The following is a 27188-nucleotide window of genomic DNA, read 5'->3' as shown; positions in this document are numbered from 1 at the left end:
TTATGCATGCCTAATAAAACGATGGATTGGAAAGTTTGTGAAGTTACCCAGAAGTTTTATGTAAATAACACTTGCCTGCTGGCTTCTGCTCTCTGCTGTTGTTGTTGCTGCTGTAAGACGAGTGCTTAGGGACATCTACAAATTACAACACCGAAAAGAGATGCAACAAAAATATTTTTTAATTTAACTTATTTTTTTAAGTAAGTGCTGTAGTATAACTAGCAGGAGACAAGTAATAATTGAGGTAAGTTTGGAGACATTACCTTATTTAATCATTAAATTAATAAATATTTTTGTTGCATCTCTTTTCGGTGTTGTAATTTGTAGATGTCCCTAAGCACTCTTACTGCCCGGTAGTAAGAGCAGCAGCAGCAGCAGCAGAGAGCAGAAGCCAGCAGGCAAGTGTTATTTACATAAACTTCTGGTGTACTTACAGACTTTACAATCTATCGTTTTATGAGTGCATAACCTATTTGTACTACTGTAGACGTTTGGTATCATTTCGGGCATTATTAGTGGGGTAATGTTAAGAGACATTTCGGATCCATTAGCCTCTGCGCTAAGCTATTCAGCTGATAACGCTACGCTAACGCTCCCAATGTTCGACCCAGGTGAAAAAAGCTTCTGGGGGGGTGTTTGGCTCGAGATCATGGTGCAAAGGACCCTAGGGTGAAATTACTCCGAACCATCACTTTAAGAGTAAACTTATTATTTGACATTTATTTATTGCGGAGGAATAACCCCTTGAGATGAACCATCTCGTTTTCAAGGGGGTCCTCGAGTCCAGGTACAGAAATAGACACTGACCTTGCAGTGGCAGTCAAACAGAAGAAAAGACAAACAAACAAAACAACAATAAAAAACAACTTACTTTACGAAAATGGTAAGAGCAAAAGCAAATATATATAACTCATACAAACAAGACATACACACACACACACACACACACACACACAAGACTCTCCAAAGGTTGCTCACTCATCCCTCAACAAAGTAAACACATGAAATATATATATGTACCCAAACACACATCTAGACACCAGTAAACACGTATGAACACATAAATGTAAGGAGTTAATGCATCATGCTTAAAATAGGTTTCATTTAGTCCCGTTTAAAGTATCAACTCCATCAGTGGTAACCACAGTGGAGCAGTAGTGAAGTAGTGAACACCAATAATGCTCCAGCATCTGTCCTGACCTGTGCACTCAAACCAGCACATAGATCTTCAAAAAAAACAAAGAGAATACATACACATATAATTAAAAACAATTGCATGTATTCTGAAGATGTTGAGCTAGGGCATTTTTAAACATTGGAAAGGAAGTCAAAGAGCAAATTGAAATTGGAAGGTTATTCCACTCATAAGGTGCTTTATATTGAAATGCATATTTTCCTATTTTTTTATTAATTCGAGGAATGAGAAAATAAATTTGGTTATTGTGTCGCAAGTTATAAAATTAGCTAAATAAGATTATATATTGTTTTAAATAAGAAGGATAGTCCATATAAGTACATTTAAAAATAAATTGTAACCAATGAAAACGCCTTCTATCTGGTAGGGTCAGCCAGGACAGTTGATGGTACATTTCACAATGGTGTATTCTGTAGGGGCAGCGGAGAATAAATCTACACAGGCTATTGTAGGCAGTGTTAAGGGACTGAAGGCAGGAGGCTGTAGTAATTTGATACACGATGTCGGCATAATCCAAAATTGGCAATAAAAGTTGAGAAACAATTCTTTTTCTGACAGGAAAATTAAAACAGTTAATTGATTGGTATAAAATTCTAAGTGAGCAGTTGAGCTTATTAGTTATATTATGTACATGAGTTCTAAAAGAAAGATCAGAATCAAGCCAAAGGCCAAGATACTTGACCTGCCTAGTAGGTTTTATGGGAATTTGATCAAGAAATGTAATTTGTAGTGAATTTTCAAATGAAAGATTCAGCTTTTTTTGAAAAAGCATTAAATATGATTTTGATTTGTTAAGTAGAAGCTTGTTGGACAATAGTCACCGCTGGACGGAATCAAAACCATTTTGTAATGTAGTGCTGATGTCATAAATATTAGGTTTAGAACAATAAATGACCGTGTCATCAGCATAAAGTTGGATATTGCATTCAGTGCAACTACGCGGAAGATCATTGATAAATATCGAAAAAAGTAAAGGCCCGAGAGAGGAACCTTGAGGAATTCCTCGGTCAATGCCAGTGAAATCAGAGAAGCTTCCCCCAAAAGACGCACACTGACGACGATTGTGTAAATAAGAATTGAACCAAAGCAATGAAGAAGTAGACAGACCAACCGAGTACAATTTGTCTAAGAGTAGATAATGATCAACTAAATCAAATGCTTTAGTAAGATCTATAAATAATGCACCTGTACACATACGATTATCAAAACTCAAAAACACATCATTGGTAAATTTTAGAAGTGCTGTAGTAGTAGAAAAATGTTTTCTGAATCCAGATTGGCACTGAGATAATAGGTTATTGTCAGATAAATAGTTCAATAATTGGAAGAAAATAATTTTTCAAAAACTTTTACAACACTATTAATGATTGAGATGGGTCAGTAATTATTAAAATTTTCATGATCACCACCCTTGTGAAGTGGGATAACTTTGGCACATTTCCAGGCTAAAGGAAATTTACAAGAAGAGAACGACAAATTAAAAAGTGAGGCCAATGGCACTGCTAGTACATGAGAACCAATTTTAATAAACTTATTCTCGATGCCATCTGGACCAGCACCACTGATAGAGGACAGTTCACTTATGGCCCTTTGCACATCAGCTGGGCTGAACTCTGTAAATAAAAAAGAACTGCCTGGCTGGAAACAAGGGACCAGATCAGGTTGAAAAGTAGAAGTCTGTACTTGTGGTGCTAGGGAAAAATGCTAACTAAAAGCATTAGCAATGGTAGCTGGATCATCTATACTTTCATTATTCAGGTTCAAATTAGTTGTAGCCCGCCCAGATCTCCCAAGTACATTATTAACCTGTTTCCAGAATCGTCGTGGGTTTTTAAAATCATTCATTAAACAAGTTTTGAAATAATTTGATTTGGAGTTTCTCGTTTGCATAGTACAAATGTTCCTTAATCGTTTGTATTCTTCCCAGTCAGCAGTGTATTTTGTACGTCGAAATTTGCACCAAGCCCTATCCCTCTGTTTAAAGAGATTAATAAGGTCTCCATTTACCCACGGTAAGTGACTACCTTTAACTTGAACTGTGGTCCAAGGAGCATGCTTGTTTATAACAATCTGAAGCTCATTATATAGAAAATCCCAAGCATCATCAATAAATGGAATTAGATTGAGCCTGTACCAATTAATTTGTTGAAAATCATCAATAAATTGGTCACTATTGAAAAACTTGGCTTCATAATTTTCCAAATACAATAAATCATGTGATGATCACTAAAGAAGTCTGGTAGTACCCCATATTTAATTATTTGTTCCGGGTGAGAAACTAGGGCCCAATCCAAAAGAGATTTAGAGGTAAGAGTAAGTCTTGTGGGCTCACTTATAAGTTGAGTCAAGTTTAAGCTATTAATCAAATTTCTTTCAGTAAATGCTGATGAATGAAGCCAATTAATGTTAAAGTCACATAAGTATAATTTCCTTATTAGAAGCTAAGGAAGATGCAGTAGAAATAATATTTTTAATTGAATCGAGTTTGGGAGAGGTAGGCGGTCTATAAATATTCCCAATAATTAACTGCTTGTTTTCATGAAGAGTGATTTTAATGAATAGTCCTTCAAAATGTACAGGAATCTCATTAGGAACCATAAGTTGAGAATTTAAATTTGAGAATACATAAGTGGCTACTCCGCCTCCCCTTGTGCTTCTGTCTGATCTAAACAGTTTATAGTTGTCTATACTAATATCGGCATCAGAGATATTGCTGGTAAACCAAGTTTCGGATAACGTAATAATGTTTGGATTACTATAGGCCAACCGCGCTCGTGGTTGGTCAATTTTGGGGAGTAGACTTCTAATATTCAGGTGCATAATGTAAAGACCTTTACCCATATTTATCAAAGAAAAAAATAAATTAAAATACAATGACTAGTGGAAAGATCTATGTGGGTACATATTGCAAAATAAAAAAGAAGGTGGGTGAGCGCCATGGGAGTCAACACACACACAAAACCATATACACACAAACACTCTACAAAAACAAACAGATAAACATGCAAAAACATTAACAGAAGATACAAAACGAAAGAAAAAGAAAAAGATCCAAGTCTCAGTCTGCAGAAAAAATAAATAAATAAATCGTCGGTAAGGGCATGCGTCAGTAAAGCATGACCATGCGTCAAGTCGCAAATCACCACAGTTTATGGCAAATAAAGATTCAGGAATTCAATGCAGGACAGGAGAGTTACAAAGTTCAAAGTTTAAGGAAAAATGAAAATCAAGACAGACCCGAACTAGGAAGACTTCATCTGAACATCCCGAATAAGCACCTCCACTTTGTCTAGAGAGCTGCAGAGGTGAGCTTCATCACCGATGTGGATCCTGAGGGTAGCTGGATACAACAGCGCGTAGCGGATCCCCATCTCGCGCAATTTACTTAATTTTAATTATTTATTTAATTTACTTACACATTATATACTTAACAACCTAATTGGAATTAAAACTACTGCAATAGAACAAAATAGGAAAATTAGATGTGGACTATTAAATATTAGATCTCTCTGTTTTCTAAAAAAGTAATGGTAAAAAAGTTGACTACTAATACAGTATTGGTAAATTTATTTTGACTTATTATACAAATAAAAAAAATATTTTTTTTTCTGAAACCTGGCTGGGCCATGAAGACTATGTTAGTCTAAATGAAGCCACTCCTCCCAGCCATATTAATACTCAAATTCCTAGAGGATCAGGCCGAGGAGGGGGAGTTGCAGCCATCTTTGATGCAAGCCTGTTAATTACTCCTAAACCTAAATTACATTATAACTCATTTGAAAGTCTTGTTCTTAATCTTCAACATCCAAAATGGAAAACATTACAGCCAATTATATTCGTTGTTATTTACAGGGCTCCAGGTCCGTATTCTGAATTTTTATCTGAATTCTCAGAGTTTTTATCATGTTTAGTCCTTAAATCAGACCAAGTACTTCTTGTAGGTGATTTTAATATCCATGTGGACGTTGACAATGACAGCCTTAGTACTGCTTTCAACTCATTACTGGATTCAATCGGTTTCAGTCAGTGTGCACAAGACGACGCACTGTTTTAACCACACCCTCGACCTTGTGCTGGCATATGGTATTGAAATTGAGGATTTAATAATATTTTCGCAGAATTCGGTATTATCAGATCATTCTTTAATCACTTTCGAATTCTTACTACCTGATTATATTAAATTAGATAAAAGCTCCTACACCAGATGCTTATCTGACAGTGCTATAGCTAAATTTAAAGAAGATATTCCAACAGCATTCGACTCTATGTCATGCCTTAACATAACAGAGGACCTGTATGTTAACCTTAGTCCCTCTCAAATTGATGCATTTGTAGACGGTGTTACGACATGCCTACGGACGACCTTAGACTCCGTCGCTCCCCTGAAAAAGAAGATGATGAAGCAAAGGAAACTAGCACCTTGGTATAACTCCCAAACTCGCAAATTAAAACAAATCTCCCCAAACCTCGAATAAGTGGCGTTCCACCAAGGTGGAAGAATCTCGTTTGGATTGGCAAGAAAGTCTCAAAACCTATAGGAAGGCCCTAAGAAAGGCCAGATCAGACTATTACTCATCACTAATAGAAGAAAACAAGAACAACCCAAGGTTTCTTTTCAGCACTGTCGCCAGGCTGACAAATAGCCACAGCTCTACTGAGCCATCTATTCCTCTAGCTCTGAGTAGTGATGACTTCATGAGCTTCTTCAATGATAAAATTACAACAATTAGAGATAAAATTCATCACGTTTTACACTCAACTTCTAACGGTTCACCTTTAAACGCAGAGTCGTTAGAAATAAAGACTAGTCTCGACATATACTTAGACTGCTTTTATCCTATAGACCTTCAACAATTAATGTTAAAGATATCCTCAGCTAAGCCATCTACCTGTCTCTTGGACCCCATCCCAACGAGACTACTCAAAGAAGCATTACCTGTGGTTAACACCTCATTACTAGATATGATCAATATGTCTCTATTAACAGGTTATGTACCACAGTCATTTAAAGTAGCTGTGATAAAACCTCTTCTGAAAAAACCCACCCTGGATCCTGAGGTCTTAGCAAACTATAGACCTATATCTAACCTTCCCTTTCTATCCAAGATCCTTGAGAAGGTGGTTGCTAATCAGTTATGTGATTTTCTACATAGCAATAGTTTATTTGATGACTTTCAATCAGGATTTAGAAAGAATCATAGCACAGAGACGGCACTGGTGAAAATTATTAACGACCTTTTAACTGCTGCAGACAAAGGTCTTGTCTCCATTCTTGTTTTACTAGATCTTAGTGCTGCATTTGACACAATTGACCATTCAATCCTGTTACAGAGATTGGAACACTTGGTTGGCATTAAAGGAATTGCTCTGAGTTGGTTTAGGTCCTATTTCTCTGATCGATCACAATTTGTGAATGTTAATGATAAATCCTCCAAGTACGCTAAAGTTAGCCATCGGGTTCCTCAAGGCTCAGTGCTTGGACCAATTCTATTCTCCTTATATATGCTTCCTCTAGGCCAGGAGTGCCCAACCAGTCGATCGCGATCTACTGGTAGACCGCGGATTGATCCCAAGTCGACCGCGAGGGGTGTAGGAAAAAATGAAAAAAAAATAAAGAAAATTTGGGTGGGTGTTTTATATTTTGTATTAAATGTACACTACAGCCTATCATGAGCATGGATGTATTAAGAGATCATGAGTCCTTGCCTGCGCACGTCCACAAAAAAAAGAGAAAAATAAAAAAGTACGTCACGTTTAACCTATGGTCGCGCGTGACATGCAGGACAGGAAGTTGACAGCTGTCAACAGTAGCTAGAAGCTAGCGAACAGAGAGGTTACACGCTCCTAAACGTTAACATGGCTGAAGGGAAACGAGCTAAGACCTACCATTTTCACCCTGAATGGGAGGAAGATTATTTTTTTGTTTATTCTCATTCAAAGCCTGTATGTTTGATCTGCAATGCAACGGTGGCGTTGGCAAAGAAAGGGAATCTGGAGCGGCATTTTAAAACAGTACACGGGAGCTACGAGAGGGATTTCCCTGCAAAAACGCCTTTACGCGCCACAAAAGTGCGGGATTTAAAAGCAGACCCAGGGTAAGGCCGCAACTATGGCTTCCTATCGCGTCAGTCACGTCCTTGCTAAACGCAAGAAGCCATTCAATGACGGCGATATGGTAAAGGAAGCCTTTCTCGAGGCAGCGGATAGCCTTTTTGACGACTTTAAAAATAAAACAGAGATCATTAAGGCCATTAAAGAAGTGCAACTCTCCCGCAATACTACTACAAGGCGATGTGAGAGAATGGCGGTGGACGTGGAGGAGCAACTGAGGAAGGATATTGACGCATGTGAGTGCTTTTCCCTCCAATTTGACGAGTCGACTGATATGGTGGATGTGGCACAATTGTGTGTTTTCATCAGGATGGTTTTTGAAGACATGAGCGCCAAGGAAGAGCTACTCACAATTTTGCCATTAAAAGCACACACCAGAGGTGAGGACATTTTTAATGCTTTCATGGGATTTGTTAGCCAGACAAAACTGCCGCTCTTCAAGCTGATCTCCATCACAACTGATGGGGCACCTGCTATGATGGGCCGCACCAGTGGGTTCATTGCACTGTGCAAAGAAAGTGAATCTTTCCCGGATATCCTGAATTATCATTGTATAATTCACCAGCAAGCCTTGTGTGGAAAGATTTTAAATATGAAAGAAGTGATGGATATTGCAATGAAGATTGTGTGTTCAGTTCGGGCCAGGAGTCTGCAGAGAAGGCTTTTCCGTGCTCACTTGGAGGAGAATGATGCTGAGCACACAGACCTGCTGCTTCACACAGATGTTAGGTGGTTAAGCAGAGGTAGATTTTTGGCCAGATTCATGGAGCTATTGCCTGAAATCAAGGATTTCCTGAAGCTTTCAAAACATGTAGATTACCATACAAAGCTAGATGACCACCAGTGGCTTCTGGATTTATCTTTCCTCACTGATCTCACTGAGCTCAATGAATTGAATTTAGAGCTGCAGGGTAAGGGCAAAGATGTAGTCAACATGATGAGTTCAGTGAACATGTTTAAAAGCAAGCTACAGCTGATGTCAAGCAGGCTGCAGCGTGGTAACCTGCGCAACTTTCCTCACATGCAAGCCGAACTACAACGTCAAGGTAAAGGTGTGACACAGCTTGACAATGCACGTTATGAGGAGCATATTCGGAGCATCTCGTCAGAGTTTGAGAGGCGTTTTACTGACTTTGCATCCATCGAGCCTGTAGCCAGCTATATGTGTTATCCATTTGGTCCAAGTATTGATGTTGGTGACATTGCGGCCAAAGTCAAATCACTTTTCGACTTGGAAAGCTCCGCTCTTGAGGATGAGATTCTGACATTGCAAAATGACATTGAGATCAAAGCCAGATCAACATCCACTCAACCTGGAGAGCATGTAGCGTTCTGGAAATTACTGGTGGAGGAGAAGTATCCCAATCTCAGAAGATGTGCCTTGAACCTGACAGCTCTCTTTGGATCAACTTATTTGTGCGAAGTCTCGCATTTCGCACGAAAATCATCAAGTCCAAGTACAGATCAACAATGACTGATGACCACCTTGCAGCCTGCCTACGCCTTGCAACCGGCTCCTACACTCCTGACTACGAGAAGCTAGCCTCCTCCTCCCAGTGCCAGGTCTCCCACTAAGGTAGAAAGTGATTTCCTTTTTTTAAACTCAGATCTACCTGTTTTATATCTGGTTTATTTTTCTGTTTGGTTCATATTAAGGTCAGTTATGACTATTGCTCATCATGCAGATTGGCGTGTGTGTGTGTGAGTGTGAGTGTGAGTGTGTGTGTGTGAGTGTGTGTGTGAGAGAGAGGCGCAGAGAGAGCGGGTTTGTGCCACAGCGCAGTGTGCAAACTGGCAACTTTGTGAGAGGAATTTGTCTGTTTGTGTGTTTGAGAGAGGGAGGGTTTGTGTTGTGATGTCTAGTAGTTGACAACAAGAGTTGTGAGGTTAGTTACTGCAGGCTGGAAACAATGTGTGTGGGTTTGCAATGTTGACACTGGACTGGTAGATCTCGGGAGGTTGGCTACTTGAAAAGTAGATCTTAGGTCAAAAAAGGTTGGGCACCCCTGCTCTAGGCAATATTATTAGAAAACACTCAATTAACTTTCACTGTTATGCGGATGACACCCAATTATACTTGTCAATCAAACCAGACGAAACCAGTCAGCTAGCTAAATTTCAAGCGTGCATTAAGGATATAAAATCCTGGATGACCTATAATTTTCTGATGTTAAACCCTAACAAAACTGAAGTTATTGTGCTGGGCCCTAAACACCTCCGAACTTCATTATCTAGAGATATAGCTACTCTGGATGGTGTTGCCCTGGCCTCCAGCACCACTGTTAGAAATTTAGGAGTTATCTTTGATCAGGATATATCCTTTAATGCCAATCTAAAACAAACCTCAAGAACAGCCTTTTTCCATCTTCGTAACATTGCCAAAATTAGGAATATCCTGTCTCAAAACGACGCTGAAAAACTAGTCCATGCATTTGTTACTTCCAGGCTGGACTATTGTAATTCCCTACTGTCAGGTTGCTCAAATAAGTCTCTTAAGACTCTCCAGCTGATCCAGAATGCTGCAGCGCGTGTTCTCACAAGAACTAAGAAAAGAGATCATATTTCTCCTGTATTAGCTTCTCTGCATTGGCTTCCTGTTGAATCCAGGATTGAGTTTAAAGTCCTTCTCTTGACCTACAAAGCTCTAAATGGTCTAGCACCATCATATCTAGAAGAGCTCCTAATACCCTATTGTCCTACTAGGCAGAGCCGCGCGCCTCCCAGAATGCAGAGTTACTGGTGGTACCTAGAGTCTCTAAAAGTAGAATGGGAGCTAGAGCCTTCAGTTATCAGGCTCCTCTCCTATGGAACCAGCTCCCGATCTGGGTTTGGGGGGCAGAAACTGTCACCTCATTCAAGAATGAACTTAAAACTCTCCTATTTGACAAAGCTTATAGTTAGGGAGTGAGGAGTTGCAGTGTTCACCTAACTGGCCCAACTGCTTCTCTTCATAATTGTTAGATTAATAATACATAACAAAGTAGAGGGAGGCAGGCCGCCAAGCGCCAGATCCGGCAGGGGGGGAGAGTTCTAAGCCCGAAAACGCTACCTCTCCTTATGACCTGTCTCTCTTAGTTACCTGTTATAGTTAGCTGCGTTATAGTCCTAGACTGCCGGGGACTTCCTTCCTTTGACACACTGAGCTGCTCTCTCCTCTCCCTTTCTATTACTGTTACTATTACTATTACTATTTGTGTGCAGCCCGTCCCAGAAATGCTTGTTACTAATCCTAGCTTCTGGGGAGTTTACTCCCCAGAGTCCTTATGCTTTTTTTTTTCCCCCAGCGTATTTCCTTGGAGAACGTTGGCACCAAGATCCTGGTTGCAGCTGTCGCCGTGGTCCTGCTGCACTCCCTGCTGAGCTCAGCGATGCCCTGCAATGTCATGCTGCGTCCTGCTGAACCCTGCAGCTTCCCGCTACATCCAGTCACTGTTCCATTATTAATGTGACTACTATCGCCACTGTTCATCACACCCCCAACCGGCTCGTCAGACACCGCCTACCAAGAGCCTGGGTCTGTCCGAGGTTTCTTCCCAAGAGGGAGTTTTTCCTCGCCACTGTCGCACTGCTTGCTCTTGAGGGAATTACTGGAATTGTTGGAATTGTTGGGGCTTTGTAAATTATAGAGTGTGGTCTAGACCTACTCTATCTGTAAAGTGTCTCGAGATAACTTATGTTATGATTTGATACTATAAATAAAATTGAATTGAATTGAATTGAATTTCTTTTTCACCGGGTCAAACAGGCGGCGTTTCTGCGTTAAACCGTGGCTGAAGTTGGGATAAATGAACACTCTCGAGCCTTGGTACATCAGCTCCTTTTTCTCCCGAGCAAGGCGGAGGATTTTAAGTTTGTCCTGAAAGTGGATAAACTTTGCCAGTATGGGTCTTGGTCCAGCTTTGGAATTCCGTTTGGAGAAAGCTCCAGGTGTGCGATGAGCGCGCTCAATCACCGGTGGAGTGGAAAAACTGGCCTCGCCGAAGAGAGTGGTGAGTAAACGTACAATGAAGCCGATTGTATCTGTACCTTCAGCTCACTCAGGAACGTGAATGAATCGGAGATTTAGGGCTCTGCTCCGATTTTCGGCATCCTCGGTTTTCTGTAGCAGGACAGCATTTTGCTTCTCCAGCATCTCATCACGTTGCTCTAGTTCAGTTATGTTATCCTGGTTTGAACTGACTCTAAATTCGAGCTCGCCTACTTGATCCCCGAGAGATTTAAGGGAAGACTGCAACACGTTGGCAACTGTTTGCAGGTTGTCAGGTTTCGGGTCAAAATACGTGAACATCTCTTGCTTAAGTTGTTGGAGAGCACTCAGAATGAATGCGTTGGTCACGTTTTGTTCCATGGCGGAGCACAGGTGAGATGATCAAGTGAACAGATAGTAACAGTGTCCATCCAACAAGTCACAAAAAGTCACAAGTGGCTCCAGTAACACTCAGAACTTGGCGTAGGATAAATACGCACGAAGATTAGTTAATTAGCGCATTTAGCAGACTGAGATTTGAGGAGCTTCACTCAAGCACTGCTGCTGTGTCAGCCATCTTGTGATGATGAACTTAAAACTCATCTTTTTGATAAAGCTTATAGATGGCGAAGATGGCGGCGTGCACGGTCGCAGTGGCTCTTGGCTCCCTTACTAGGTGCGTTATTTTTGTCTTGTTTGTGTTGTAAGTATTTCCTAGAGCGTGGTGTTATACAGGGGTATAGTCTAGTTTTTTGTAGTGAGTATACTGTAATTTTTTCCCTCCCAGCATTAGACTTGCCCGTCCCAGAGAGACGCGTCCCATAGGTTTTTTGTAACATTACCGCATAAAGCATCAGCCTCATCTGGCTCATTTTCTGTAGGCTAACGTTACTCTCTGCTGCAGTGTCACCCGAAGCAGCAGTAGCTTCAGGGGCAGGCTTACCAAAACACTGAAAGAGTGTAGTTTAAATTTGCTTTTGTTTCATATCTACTTTAGTGATTCACATTAGTTCATTTCTAATTTGCGCAGAGAATGACCGCCAAGCAACTGCGTTGTAGTTCCTAGGTGACTCGCAACACAGACAGTGAATTGCGTTTTTGTAAGTGGGTATACGAATATCCTTGACCTTCCCTAGTGGGTATACTCCGTATACCTGCGTATCTCGTAGACTACACCGCTGGTGTTATACTAATCTTGTTTAAAAACGCACTGAGCTCCTGAACATCGGATTGCAATGTCAGGGTGCAGTTATGAGCGACTTCCAGCGGACCCACAACATCCCAGTGGATATAGCCAGCATGTGACCACTCAATTCAGGCTCCCTTTTTTTTAATTATAAGGGGACCTTCTCCATCGTGCTCCTTGAGGTTGTCAATACAAACCTCTACTTCCGTATTATTGATGTGGTTGCCTTTGGTCGCGGGAGCGATGGAGGCACACTGAGGGAGTCTGCCTTTGGTTGTGCTCTCCAGGCAGGCACCTTGGGAGTCCCGCCAGATGCCGTCATCCCTGGAGCAGAGGATCTTGGGCCACTTCCTCACACCTTTGTGGGGGATGAAGCCTTCCGGTTTTACTGTCACCTGATGCGTTCATATCCTGTAAGGAACCTCTGCAGACGCTGTCGGATGTTTAACTACCAAAAGTCTCAGGTAAGAATGGTAGTAGAGCAAGCAGCCAGGTTCAGGATCTACTATGCTGCCTCTCTATGTGGCAGCATCCATGCAATGTGGAGGTGTGCATGAAGGCAATGTGTGTTCTCCACAACCTTCTTCGCCGTGATGCCCCACCATGCACTTCGAGACCCAGGGAGAATCAAGCGGAGGCAGTTCATGTCAGAGAGGCCTATACCACCTACTTTTCCTCTGAGGTGGGAGGTGTCCACCGACATGATCCTGTGTCATAATTACAAGCAATGACCAAAAGGCCATCAATTGCAATTCCATGTCAGTGTTATGTGTCATTTCCTTTGCTAACTAAATGAAAATTTCAAGTAGAAAACTCATGTTTATTACTTTTTTTTATTACTTACTTTATTAGATTACTTGTATATGTAACATAAGTGTAAAGTATCACGTGTACTTTCTACATGCGCTTTCTACTAGTATTTGTGTGTGTGTTGCAGTCTCTTCTAGCTATCTCTCTTGCAATTTAAGTTTTACTTGTATGCCTTGTTAACTAATCTTCTTTAAACCAATCACAATTGTCATAGGCGGCGCTAAGCTCTGCACGGTGCCGCTGCAAAATAGCCTTGGAAGGAACTTGTTTTGGTGGAACGTGTACGTTCAAAGTATTGTTTTAGCCATGCAACAGAAAACTCAGATTGGACAGATAGTCTAGCTAGCTGTCTGGATTTACCCTGCAGAGATCTGAGGAGCAGTTAACCATAGTCCTCACAAATCCACCAGAGGTTACAACATAGAGAAAGAGGAAAGTAACGGACATCGGCAGAATTTCCTGCGGCACCGGAGCAATCCCAGAAATGGAACGTTAAGGATATAGACTAGTGAGGATCTAAATGAATTATTGTTCATTGTTACTGTTTGGGGTTTTCCTATGCAGTTAGGTGTCAACAGTGTAAGTTTATGTCAGCCTACATCGTCTGCTTTTTCACAACAATTTCCAAACTCTGATGGTTGGCTTGGCTAAATTACATTTTCTTTTCTTTTTTTTCCTGTTCATTGTGGCTGTTAACTTTGACAATGGACTGGCAGTGCTGCACTGCTGCCATTCTCTACTTAGTTGTAATCAGGTCATGATAATAAGTTGCAAACTCCCTCTGTGTGTTCCTCTTTTTATCACAAGAAGACCTTCATGAATAATTGGGGAGAGGTGGGGGGTGCACAGGCCGAAGCAGCAAGGCGTTTGAAGTTATCCATTTCATAACACAGAAAATAATCTAAGCTGAGGAGGAAAGAAAGTCCCTGGGCGAGTAGAACGAGTATGGCTGTCTTCAGTAATAAAACATTGGATGTCTGAAGACGGGATTTCTTATGAAGACAAACTCGCTGACTGTAACAAATGTGTTTTCTCCGTGCCTGAATAACAACCTGTGCCAGTCAGCTGTGAAAAAACAACCTAGATTGATTCATGTCATGTGTGCTTTCATGAGGCACTGTGTATGGACATTTGTCATATGGAGTCATTGACAGACATATATATAGAGGGACAGAGAGAATCTGTTCCTTGTTTTTCATTCTTTTCCACTTGAAGCCTAACCAGGGTTCTTGCAGTCTAAATTATATTGTATTTCTCTTTCCACAGGAACCTAAACCTGCCTAACTAATAAAGATTCCATTGATAATATTTCATCTACCAGGATATTTTGACTCTGCTAGACACACCTTTACATGGAGTTTACATCGGGAATGTGAAAGGACAGATACATAAATAAGATTATATGAACCAGTAATTAATAAATAGCATTCTGGGTTTGTGACACCTTAATTCAAACCCTGGTCTACTGCAGCCCCTCCTCACTGGCGAGACTTTTTCAGGGGACTACTTCTGCATTACCTCGCAATATGTTTTGCATTCCCATGCAATAAATTTTGCGTTCCAACCCAATATTTTGTGCATTACCTCGCAAAACTTTTCTTCTTCCATTCCTTCTGAGCCATGTGTCTATTTCCACTCAGCTACCCAGCGCAATGAATCAGCTTGTTGCATCTTACTTTGAGCTGAGAATTATGCTGATATACTGCTCAATGGGCACATTCATATCTCATATAGGGTATAATCAATAGCCTATTTCTTAAATGTATAAAAAAGAGATGTCAGAGGTTCGCATGATGTGGCGATGAACAATCACTGAATGATCAGAGAATCTGCAGCTCCCTAGTAGTGTTACAAAGAGAGAACGTTTAAAAACTTGAAAATACAGCCCACAGTACAATCAACTGTGACTATAACCCTTCCAGTCGCCTATATGTTCATATTCCTGTACTGTGTGGGACAAATCCATTTAATCACATCAGATTTACATCAACACTTACATCATGGTCTGGTGTCTGCATATGGGCTGTAAGGGACATGTGCAGTAAGCGACCAGATGTGACCTGATGTGGTTTGACTTAGTTTACAGCAGTTTTCTTCTAATCAGCCACACATGAGCCATAAGAAAGTGAAACTTAAATAAAGGCCAAATAAATGTATTGTCTTCTGAGCTCTCAGGGTTTTGTCTGACTAAGGGCTATGTGGCATTACATTCTTATAATAACAGCCTGCTGTATAATTAAGCTATATGACCAGGTTGGTAGCATGGCATCTACTGTAACACATTTGGGATCTAATAGCATTGTATTTAAGGGAGGGGCTAGGGGGTGCTGTAGCTACGCCTAGGTTTGCCATAGCACCCCCTTAGCACCCCCAAGAAATTGCTGTGGTTGATTTATAAATAAATAAAAAAATTGGTAATGGGTAAATAGTATAATTTATATTTGAAAAATGAAAAGATACATTAATAAGACAAACCTTTATCAAAATCTGTAAATGAGACTGAGAGATATGGTGAACTTGTCCCCAAGCGGGACGAAGAAAAGCAGCCGGAGGAAGATGAGCTGACCACGGCTGTTATTGCTGCTGAGGATGCTTAACGTCACCCTGCTGTACATGACTTTAGACCAGGGGATCGCACAGCCAGGCCACAGTGGGGGAGTCAGCTGATAGGGGTCCATGCAAGAACTTACTCTTATCTCTGTCTCGTAGAAGAGCATTAGAGTAAACATGTGTTTTACAGAAATGTGAATAAATGGATCACCGAATCTAAAGTTATACAGCGCACTGGACATCGGTTTATTTTTAGCCCAGAAAACGTGTTCGCCCTCCGTGGCTTATTTAGATCTATTAAGTCACTACAGATATGACTACAGTATTTTGACCGTACGTGCAAGTGTGAAAACTGTGTAAGGATACATGCGCGTGTATTTTTATGCGTGTGCTTGGCTATGTGTGGTGTATTTGGCCTGTTGCATTACTCTTCTGAGCCACTGTATATGTTTGGTGGGCTAATCAGAGTTCTATGGTGCTGTTGTATCGGCAACTTTAAATCAAATACTCTCGTTCGCTCGTTTAGTAAACTGCGGAGGTGGGTGGGCATCTGCGCGAGTGTGTGTAACGTTAGCCTATTTGTGTCAAGGGAAACTCAAAATTTCAGAGCACCCTCACTGAAACGTCCAGCGTTTGTGACTGATTTGAAAGTGAAAGCAAAGGCAAAGTTTTCATTGAAAACTTATCTTTTTCTGCTTCAACTATGACCTGCTGATGATGCTCAATATTACTGACTATAAGGACCAGGCATAAGAAAAAGGAGGAAGATGTATTTATTCATTTAGCATTTTACACTTTGCTTAGCACCAGAGCACCAGCACCAGAGCCTGTCAGCCACTAAATGAGACCTGTGTTACATGTAGAGAAAGATGTCACAAGGGGGCTGACTGAACTGCTGAGTAAACTGAAAAGGAAAAATGATAAGTTGGCAACATCTGGTGGCACAACTGAAGTAGTACCAGAAAAGACTAATAATAACCCAACCACAGCCACTGCCAGCGTGTACCCTTCCCTACCACAACCAACAGCACCTCCATCCTACGAGGCTATAACAGTGGTTCAAGCTCCTGTGGTGCCAGTAAAGAGGTGTACTGGAAGTGAATGGAGGAGTTCTGGATCTGGACATCCCACAACATAACGTCCTGGCAAATCTGCTGCATCACTCCAACTGCCACCATCACAATCAACGCCTCAGCTCCTGTAAGTGAGACCACCTCCTTTTGATCGATTTGCAAACAAGTATGCCCCCTCAGATAAAGGCTCCCAACACTCTGACTACACCTTCTCCAGCCACACCTCAGCGGTTAGCTTGAAGGAATCAGGAACTGACGTATCCTCTACTGATGATGAAGATGAACAGCAGCACAGAATTACAAAACACCAAAAGGGGTCCCCCACACGATGGAGGCATGCAGAAACTGCAGCTGCAATGTGTTTGAAGGAGAAGCAAAGGTCATGTATGAAGCAAGAAGAGTATATGACCTTAGAGACAGAGCCAAAAAAGGGGGGGCTGGAGCTTTCCCTATTATGGAACACCCCTCAACCAACTTTGGAGTGTATGTGCCATTTAAACACAGAGATCTGGAGGGGTTACTGGATGACCTCCCGCCAATCAACCAGGGAGCTGGACCATGGTAATGAAAGTTGGAAGAACTTTGCCAGGGCCAAACCCTGGCCCTAGGAGATATGAGAGCCCTCCTCACCAGAGCCACGGGTGGTGATGAAGCCAAACGCCTGCTCAAGAGCCTCCACATCTCCAGACATGACCATGATGGAGACAATTTGGGAACTACAGAGGAATTGCCTGGGATGGGCTTCGTGATAAATATCCCACCAAGGCCAACCCAGAAGCCATGACAGGCCTAACCCTGAAACCAGGCGAAGACCCTATTGATTATCTTAACAGGGCTAAATCTCTATGGAGGTCAGCTTGGGGAGAGAAGTATGACCGCTCCAAGGCCTCCATGCTGCTGTGGAGAGAGAGATGCATAGCTGGTCTGCCTGGGCCAGTGCAAAAACAACTGAAACTCACCGTTGGCCTAGCTCACCTGCCAGAAGAAAACTGGTTGGCCCACATCTCCCATCACACCGACCTACATTGCGAACAAACAGCCAAAGATGATGAAGAGATGCAGCAATTGACCAAAAGAGCTCTGAAGCTACAGGTCTCGAAAGCCACTGAAGAAGTTAATGCCAAGAAAAAGGCTGTTAAACAAATGGCAGTACAAGACCCTGCACCTGCAAACCAGATGGGAGCCCTCTCAGACTTGTTGATCGAAGTACATGATGCAGTTAGCCAAGCAGTAGGAAACGCCATGACTCGATCCTTTGAGTGGAATGCGGGAGAAGTCGAGGACCCCTCCACTGCTGCAGTGTCCATTCCTAATCCACGGGGGAGGGCCTCTTCCAGAGGAGGTCCCCCCAGGAGGGACTCCTCCTGCTACATTTGTGGCAAACCAGGACACTGGGCTTCTCAATGTCACTCACCTCCCAATGGATCCATGGGAAGAGGCTATTCAAGAGGAGGAAGAGGAGGACAGTTTGCTCCCAGAGGCGGGTACAGACCACCCACACAGCAACAAACTCCACAGGTGCCTAACCAAAGCCACCTGCCCACTCAGGCTTGGATGGGAGAACAATACTGATGGGGCCCAGAGACTTCAGCCAACCAATTGGACATGTATTCACCCCCGAAAGAGCCACTTGTTGAATGCACCATAAATGGAAGGAAACATTTAATTTTGGCTGACTCTGGGGTTACATATTCCTGTATCACAACTCAGCTTCCCTTATCATATGACAGCACTGTGGTGGTTGGAGTCTCGGGAACGCCACAGAAACAATTCTATACCACGGCTGTCCCTGTCACTTGGAGAACTAATTGCACCACCCATCAGTTCTTGTATGCACCAGAATGTCCCGTCAATTTACTGGGAAGAGATCTCCTCTGCAAGCTTGGCATCACCATCTACTGCAATGAAGAGGGTGTGCATGTCGCCTCCACACCTTCCCCTCTCACTCCAGCCTGCAGAATTCTCCATATGGCCCCAGCCCCATTGCCACCGGAGGAACCTATCACCACAGTCTATTGGCTCAGACTAGATGGCACTCTCCCACAAACACCTGCTATACAGTACCAGTATATGCAGTGGAGAAAATGGATCTCCACATATCCATACAAAGCACCATTGGATGACCTCCATTGCACTCTCAACTACACAATCACTCCAGATGATTGCTACGATGACGATTGGGAGGCAAACATGGCACTCCTCACTCCCACCATCTCCACCACTTCCATGTTCATTGGCAAAGAAGGAGTTGCAGCTGCAGTTGACCTTACTAAACACATCCAACCATGGTATCAACTAGGTACTGACTCGGCTCCACATATCGTGACATTAACGTGGGAGGAAACCTCCTTGCCACGGATATGGAAGGCTAAAGAAGAAGATATGTGGTGTATTTCCACCCCTACCACAGAAACAACTCATCCTGAAAGGAGAGAACTAGCAAGACACCATGGCCGCGAGATGACAGATCATCCTGACACAGACAGACTACTGGCCACTGTTCCTGTTGCCCTATGGACAACTGGTCCGCATGATGTGGGGCTGGTAGATACCTCGCCCATTCCTATCACATTGAAAGAACCCAGTGAGGTCATCTGGAAACCACAATACAGACTCTCCCAAGACCAAACTGAGGGCATCTCTCCTACTATCGCTGGGCTCTTGGACTTTGGAGTTCTAGTCCCCACCTGGAGTGACTGGAACGCACCTCTGTTTCCTGTGACAAAAGGACCTGGAAAAGGATGGAGAATGGTGCAGGACATCAGACCCATCAACCAAGCCACGGTGCCAGATGTTCAGCCTGTTCCAGACCCATACTTGGCTCTACAGAACATACATCATTCTCACAGTTTTTTCACTCTCATTGACCTGGCCAATGCCTTCTTCTGCATCCCACTCCACCATGATTCTCAACACATATTTTCTTTCACCTTCTGTGGCACCCAATACACCTACACCAGAATGCCCCAAGGCTACAGAGACTCCCCTGGCATTTTCAATGACGTACTCAGAGAACACCTAACCCAACTCTCTCTGCCAGAAGACGTCATCCTGCTCCAATAACATTCCATAACGTTCTCCTTGGTGCACCCTCCGCTGAGCTCTGCCTGCAAGCTACAGGAACCATCCTGTCATTTCTTGCATCCAAAGGTTATAAGGTCAAGAAGGAAAAAGTCCAGTGTTGCAGGAGGAAGGTTGCCTTCCTGGGAAGAGAAGTCTCTGCCACAGGTCAAACCCTATCAAGCCAACATCGAGAATCCATTCTCCAGCATTCTCGTCCAGAAACAGTACAGGACATGTTGTCTTTCCTGGGTTTGACGGGATACAGCAGAAACTATATCCCTGATTACACCCTCCTCATCCAACCACTCAGAGACCTAGTGGCTGAAGCTGGAAACAGAAACCTAAATGCTCTCCTCCAATGGTCTCCTGAAGCTGAAACTGCCTTCTCCCTCACTAAGGAAGCACTCTCTCAGGCCACCATATTGGCTGCACCTGACTACACCATTCCATTTCATCTTGATGTTTCTGTCAAGAACGGACATGTTCATGCCGCTCATGCCGGGAGACAGGTTAGTGCTAACCTACCACAGCTCAAAATTGGACACTATTGAACAAGGACAAACATCCTGTGCTCAACATCTGGCTGCACTATCGAAAGCTGTTCAAAAAACTACCCACCTGGTCATGCATCACCCATTGCAGATCCACACGGACCACGGAGTGACTGCATTCCTGCAGAGCAATGCATTCACGTTCAGTACTGAACGAAAACTGAAAATACAGAAGGAACTGAGACAACCCCACATCACTTTTGTAACCTCAGCCATCAATTTGGCGGACAAAATGGGACACGGACAACACCACAGCTGTGAAGAAGTGGCAGTACAAGAACTGAAACTCAGGCCAAACCTGAAAAACGAACCTCTGCCACTCTGTACCAGAGAATGTCTAATAAGGGGAAAACTTCCACTCTCGGGAAAATTCCGGGTTGGTACAATGGGGCTAATAGGGAGTGAGATAGGGAGTGAACAGGCTCTCCATAGACAGGCTCTGGCTGTACACAGATGGATGCTGCTACAAAGGAGAAAATGGAAATGTGGCTGCTTATGCGGTGATGGAACAACACGCAGACGGTACACACACCGAAGTGGACTCAGGAATAATACCACAACCTGCATCAGCACAAATGGCTGAAATATTGGCACTCACAAAAGCACTGCAGTGGTCAAAAGGGAAAAGGGTCAATATCTACACAGACTCAGCATACGCACATGGAGCGGTGCATATAGATGGACCACAATGGCAGAAGAGGAATTTCCTGACCACCAGCAAGACTCCTGTCAAGCACAAGGATCAACTGGTAACCCTACTGGAAGCAGTAAAAGCGCCAGCAGAAGTGGCAATAATAAAGTGCAAAGGACATGACAAAGCAGACACAAGGGTGGTAAAAGGAAATGAAGCAGCAGACCAAAGAGCCAAAGAAGTTGGAGGGTACACCCCCAGACAAATGACACTACAACCAGAAGGAGGACCAACAGAACTAACCACAGAAAACATAAAAGACATCCAAGAAGAGGCCGGACCATATGAACATTCAGAATGGCAGAGAAAAGGAGCATGCAAGGACAAAGACGGCATTTGGAGGTCATACACTGAACACATAGTGGCTCCGGCAAAGCTATCTCGACTATTGTTCCCAACCATGCACGGCCCCACCAGAAGAACCCTGACAAACATGAAAGAACTATGGTGGCACCCATGGATGTCAGACATTATCACCAACTGTGTGGAAGAATGTGACACATGCAACAAACACAATAACAAGAAACCATTCAAGGCACCAGCAGGAAAATTCCCTGTGCCTACAGCCCCCTTTCAAGACATCACCATAGATTTCACAGATATGGGGCCAGAGAACAGAGTAGGGGGAAAAAGGTATCTCCTTGTAATGGTAGACAGATTCACAAAATGGGTTGAACCGATACCAACCCAGACAGCAAAATGTATTTGGGCCTGATTTGGACCAGGTCTTCATTAGCATTTGGCGCAGATCCACTAAACGGACCTGGGCCGGGCTCATTCGTTCCAACGGCCCAATACCGGAACAGGTTGGAATTACGGATCAGAGACAGATCTGGGCCAGAATTGGCCCAGTACAGTTATTAATGCCATGACGTGTGGTGCGGATCTGGCCCAGACTCATATTTTACATCTGGGGCTCATCTGGCCCTCATCTGTGATTCATATTTACAAATATCCACGCAATTTGTAATTTTCAAAATAGTTTTTATTTTTTATTTTAAAAAGGCAAAAGAGAAAACTACAGCATGACAACCATCTGACGTGAATCCAGATGCACAAAAAGAGAAAAAGCCTATGATTAAAGATCATTGTTAATTATTCAAATTACAAAAAAAATAAAAAATATAAAACCTAATGTGAACACTGCGCCTACTGTAGGTATATTTACTGCTCATTAGAGACCGGGCACGGCGTCCACCCACGCAGTGGCAAGGCAGATCTGATGGCTATTGATTTATCTCTGTGTCCGTGGCTTTGTCAGACATGCGATTCTTCCTCATTGCTCCTGTAAGACGTAGCCAAAAAAAGCACACAAAGCAAAGAAACAAACAGTATGTTAGATTAAGTATTCAAAGATTATTTATTACATGACATTATAGTAAAATGCTTGCACAAATAGGCTAAATGTGACGTGGTGTGTAGTGAGTGAGTGAATGAGTGAGAGAGTGATTAAGTAAAGACGGTTTAGCCTAGTGGGTAGCGCTAACAAACGATTTTGCAGCTAACACACAATGGACACGATATTCAGTAATTTTGGTGAATAATAAGCAAAGATCACTGATTCAGCCTTAAAGCCTGTTCACATTAGTTGTGGATGTTTAAAAGAACCTAGCCTACTACAAGCATAGCCTAGCTATAGGTCTACTAGCCTACCCAGCGTATTGTCTGACACGTCTCTGGTTGTCAGAATGTCAGTGTAAACTAAGTTTGTAAACTTTTATGTTTAGCCTATACATATTTAACAGATTAACATGACATCAACAGCAGTTTACTTTTACAATTTTACTTGTATAATGCACTTACCAATAATCACAAAGACGGTGCAGCCTGCAGTCTTCCTCTCTGCATTTCAAATAGAGTTGCGGGATTATGCAGGAAAAAAGCGTTCCGTTAGTTGTGGCGCGTCTGGTCTGCGCAGCTCCTGCGGACTCATTTCAGTTGTGGCGCGTCCGGTCTGCGCAACTCCCGTGGATCCGGCCCACATCATGATGTATTAGAACGGGCCCACACCCGCCGGGCGGACTCAATTCAGTTGTGGCGTGTCCGGTCTGGCCCACACCCGCTGGGCGGACTCATTTCAGTTGTGGCGCGTCTAGTCTGCGCAGCTGCCCCGGATCTGCGTCGCACCCGCCGGACGGACTGTCATTCTCAGAAGCTACAGACAAGTCTGGCGCAAAGTTGGTGCAGATCTGCATACTGAGTGTGACTGCCGTGCGAATCTGCTGATTCGAAAACGGATCTGGCACAGATGTAAAGATGTGGCACAAAGGTAAGATGTGCTGTCTGGGAAGTAAAGATGAAACAGCACAGACAGTTGTAAAATGGCTGAAAAATGAACTAGTACCCTATGGAGCTAGAACAGTCTCAATAAAGATAGATGCACAGACTACATTCACACATGCACACACAGGATTCATACATGCACACACAGGATACACAAATGCGCACAAAATTCACAAATACACACACAACATTTAAAAAGCACAGAAGATTCACAAATGCACACAAAATTCACAAATGCACACAAAATTCATAAATGCACACAAAATTCATAAATACACAGGACAAGATTCACAAATGTATTTCTGATGCACACACTAATATATCTTGATTTACAAACTGCTTGCGGTCTGTTAACTTCCCTGCATTTGTGTGTGAATTTTGAGACTCCCCTGACGTGGCTCGACTCACACACAAATGCTTTTTTTTTAAACAGATCTGCAACCAATCAGATATCTCCCTTATTTTAGCCAATCACAAGAACGCACCCCACGTGGGGATTGTTTACTTATAAGCCAATCAAACGTTTCGCGTACACGCGTCACGTGCTGGGGGGTGGGCTAGCGCGGTCACGGTGGAGTTCAGTCAGTTGATTGAGCCCTCAACATGGCTTCTGGCAACGACAGGGGAGCGGTAAGTATAACTTAACGTGTTTAGTTAGTTAGCTCCTTGTTATGAGATGTTGTTTAATTGTTAATGTTAACCGGTTTAATTGTGCAACTATCAACATAAGCTAGCGAGCTGAGCTAGCGAGCTACGCTAGCGTGTCTGCATGCTAATAGGGTCAGGCTAGTATCTTTCCATAAAGGTGAAATTTTTGTGAATTAAGTGACTGTTTGACAAGGTCTGTTGCCCCAAGCTGAGGTAGCAGCTCGGGCTTTTGTGCAGTTTCTGCCTTTATTTACCCATTGCCATGGTGAATCGTAGTATCGGAGCTCCATTGATGATGTTTTTTTTTGTTATCCCCACACACGCGTTTCCATCAGGTTTAACATACTAAGAGTTGACTGAACTAATTCTGATCAGCTGTTCTGGAACTTGGAGTTTCACATATCACTGTTTTTTAAGCCTGCTTTCTGAAACGGGGCCCAGTAATCTTGCTTATTTACCAGTTTAAGAAAGAAACAATTGAAGTTACTTGTATTTCTCATTATACTTTGTGAGCACCTACAGATCAATTATACTACATACAGTACATAGACCTGTCAGACCATATTGTATTACTAAATTATGCAAAAATGCAGGGAAATTTAAAGGATTCACGTATTTGTTGGCACTTCTGCATAATTGTGTCCTTGATGAGATCTGAAATTCATGTTTTATTTTCAGAGTGAGAGGAGATCACGGAGGAGAAAATGTGGGGATAGCGGAATTAATGTTCTCAGTTCGTGGAACTGACATTAACAGCTTCATTGCGGGGAAAAGCGTACACAATCAGCGGTGAGTTAAAGTTAATTTTGGAATCCTAAAGGTAGTATTTATTAAGATGCCTACCATAAGCAATTGTAAGAACAGACAATATCCTTACCAAAAAAATCTACTGGCCATGATCGCAAATATAAAAAATTAAAAACTCTTAGAATTTAATTTATAGGATTAACTCCCATGTCAGTTGATTTCTATTAAAATTTATACAATAATCAATTTGAAACATGGCCATTAATTCAGTGGCTGGGGAAAAGTTAAGTTATTCAAAGGATCTTAACCCTTGTATTGTCCTTTGTCTCTCGCTACTGGCCTTGTGGCGGCCTGTGTCCCTCGGGTCCCGGGGACCCTTGTTGCTGTGGAAAAGTTGATGTCGCTGTGTTTTTTTTTTTTGGTGCAGCGTAAAGTCAAAGACGAAGCTCAAACCGCCGCGCGACTCAAGAGGCTATTGTCTCACGCAGTCCGCGCAGTAGGACCGTGTGCAGCTCCCGCAGATGTATCTCTGGCAGCCACCGCACACGGTGTGTGTCTTGCGGTCCTTTTTCTTTGCACAGAGCTGACACCTCTTTCGCTTGCTGGGCACTCTCGGTTCCGCTTCCTCGTCGTCGTCGTCCTCCTCCTCCTCGTCTTCTTCCTCCTCCTCGTCTCCTCGCTGGTCTTGTCGGGCTCGCGTGACACCAGTGCCTGACCTGGGCGCGCCTGACCTCGCCGCCACAGCTTGGACGAGTGCGGCAGACGCTTGCGTGCGAGGGAGACGCGAGCGTCTCTCGATCAGCGGAGTGACGAGCGCCCTGCCCAGCTGCTCGAGGAAAGCCCTGCGCCTGTTGAGCTTGCCGCGCAGCCACTCGGGCCTGAGCTCTCGCCAGAGCACAAAGGCGTTGTAGGCGGACACGTCGAGAATGTTGTGGAACACGGCGAGGGGCCAGCGCGCCGTCTTCCTGCGGCAGCTGTACGTGCCGACGAGCTTGTCCAGGTTGTCCACGCCGCCCCTGGTGCTGTTGTAGTGCAGGATGATGTCGGGCTTGGCGGCCCTGGAGGCGCTGACCCGCGCGTCCCCCGTGTGCAGCGTGCTCAGCAGCACCACGTTCCTGTTTTTCTTGGGCACGTAGGACACCAGCGTGACGGTGGGCGTGAAGGCAAACTTGGACGAGAAGACCGCGCGGCCCTTGGTGTCGAGCAAGGCGCGCGGCAGCTCGGGCTTGTTTTTGCGCATCGTGCCCACCACGGTGAGGCGCCTCTCGTGGAGGAGCCGCCGGGCCAGCTCGTAGGAAGTGAAAAAGTTGTCACACGTGACGTTGCGTGGGTCCCTCAGGCCCTCGGTCAGGTCCATCACCACGCGGGCGCCCCGATTCCTCTCGGGCTCGGCGCTCACAAACTTGCCCGTGTAGACCTGCATGTTCCACGCGTAGCTGGAGCCGGCGTCGCAGGCCACCCACGACTTGAGTCCGTACCTGGCGGGCTTGCTGGGCATGTACTGGCGGAAGGAGCATCGACCTTGGTGTCGATGTCGGTGTCGTCAAAAACGGAGAATGAGAAGGAGGAAGGGAAAGGACTCGGCGGGAGAGGAACCAGAGTGCAAAGACTAAATGAGAAGCAGAAAGAGATAAAAATAAACAAGGATACCAAAAAGAACAATAAAAAATTGTCGAAAAAATCGAAAGGGAACCAGCTGCTCATCCACAGTCACGTCGGGGCCCGGGTTGTAGAGGCGAGGCAGACGCCGCACCCAGGCGTCCCACACGTCTCGTATGGCAGTCAGTTTGTCCGAGGCTCGTCTGGCGCCTCTCGTCTCGCGGTCGTCGAATCGCAGCAGTCGCGAGAGCGCGTGGAATCGCTTCAGCGACATTGTGGCGCGGAAAATGCCCCCCCGGCCCCCGCGGCGGGGGGGGGCGCGGGGGGGGGGGGGGGGGGGGGGTGGGCCCCCCCCTGGCCGGGGGGGCCCCCCCCCCCGGGCCCTCGAGGTTCGTGGCGGTCACCGCGATCTCTAGTATGCGCCGCGTGACCAACAGGTCGAACGTGGAGAGTTTGTCTCGGACGCGTGTGGCCGCGTACTCGGTGGGTCCGGGGCTCTCTGGAGCCTGTTGTTCGTCGTCGTCGTTGTCTTGGTCATGTTGTTCTCGTTCATCGTCCAGTTGTTGGTCCTCGTCCTCCTCTTCGTATTCGGCGCCGTGGCGGCGAGGTTGAGGGCGTCGGGGATGATACGTCGTCGAGGACCATTCTATTTCACCGTTTTTGGACACGAACCTTTCGCTCTCCTCCTCGTCCTGCTCATCCTGCTCCTCGTCC

At 44.0% G+C, this 27188-nt stretch overlaps 1 protein-coding gene across 1 annotated transcript; it reads left to right on the top strand.

Annotated features, from left to right (window-relative positions):
- Positions 1-7304: 7304 nt before the first annotated feature.
- On the top strand, positions 7305-8780 carry LOC120543622 (zinc finger BED domain-containing protein 5-like). The gene has a single exon (XM_039776762.1). It carries the CDS (start codon positions 7305-7307, stop codon positions 8778-8780), a length of 1476 nt encoding a protein of 491 aa, XP_039632696.1.
- Positions 8781-27188: the final 18408 nt, after the last annotated feature.

This window comes from Perca fluviatilis, chromosome 16 (assembly GCF_010015445.1).
Source record: "Perca fluviatilis chromosome 16, GENO_Pfluv_1.0, whole genome shotgun sequence".
NCBI lineage: Eukaryota > Metazoa > Chordata > Actinopteri > Perciformes > Percidae > Perca > Perca fluviatilis.
The sequence above is the reverse complement of the archived record's forward strand: the minus strand, read 5'-3'. Positions and strand labels throughout refer to the sequence as shown.

Excerpts from the sequence above, each read along its gene's own strand:
- LOC120543622 (XM_039776762.1), top strand. The coding sequence starts at position 7,305 with ATGGCTTCCTATCGCGTCAGTCACGTCCTTGCTAAACGCAAGAAGCCA.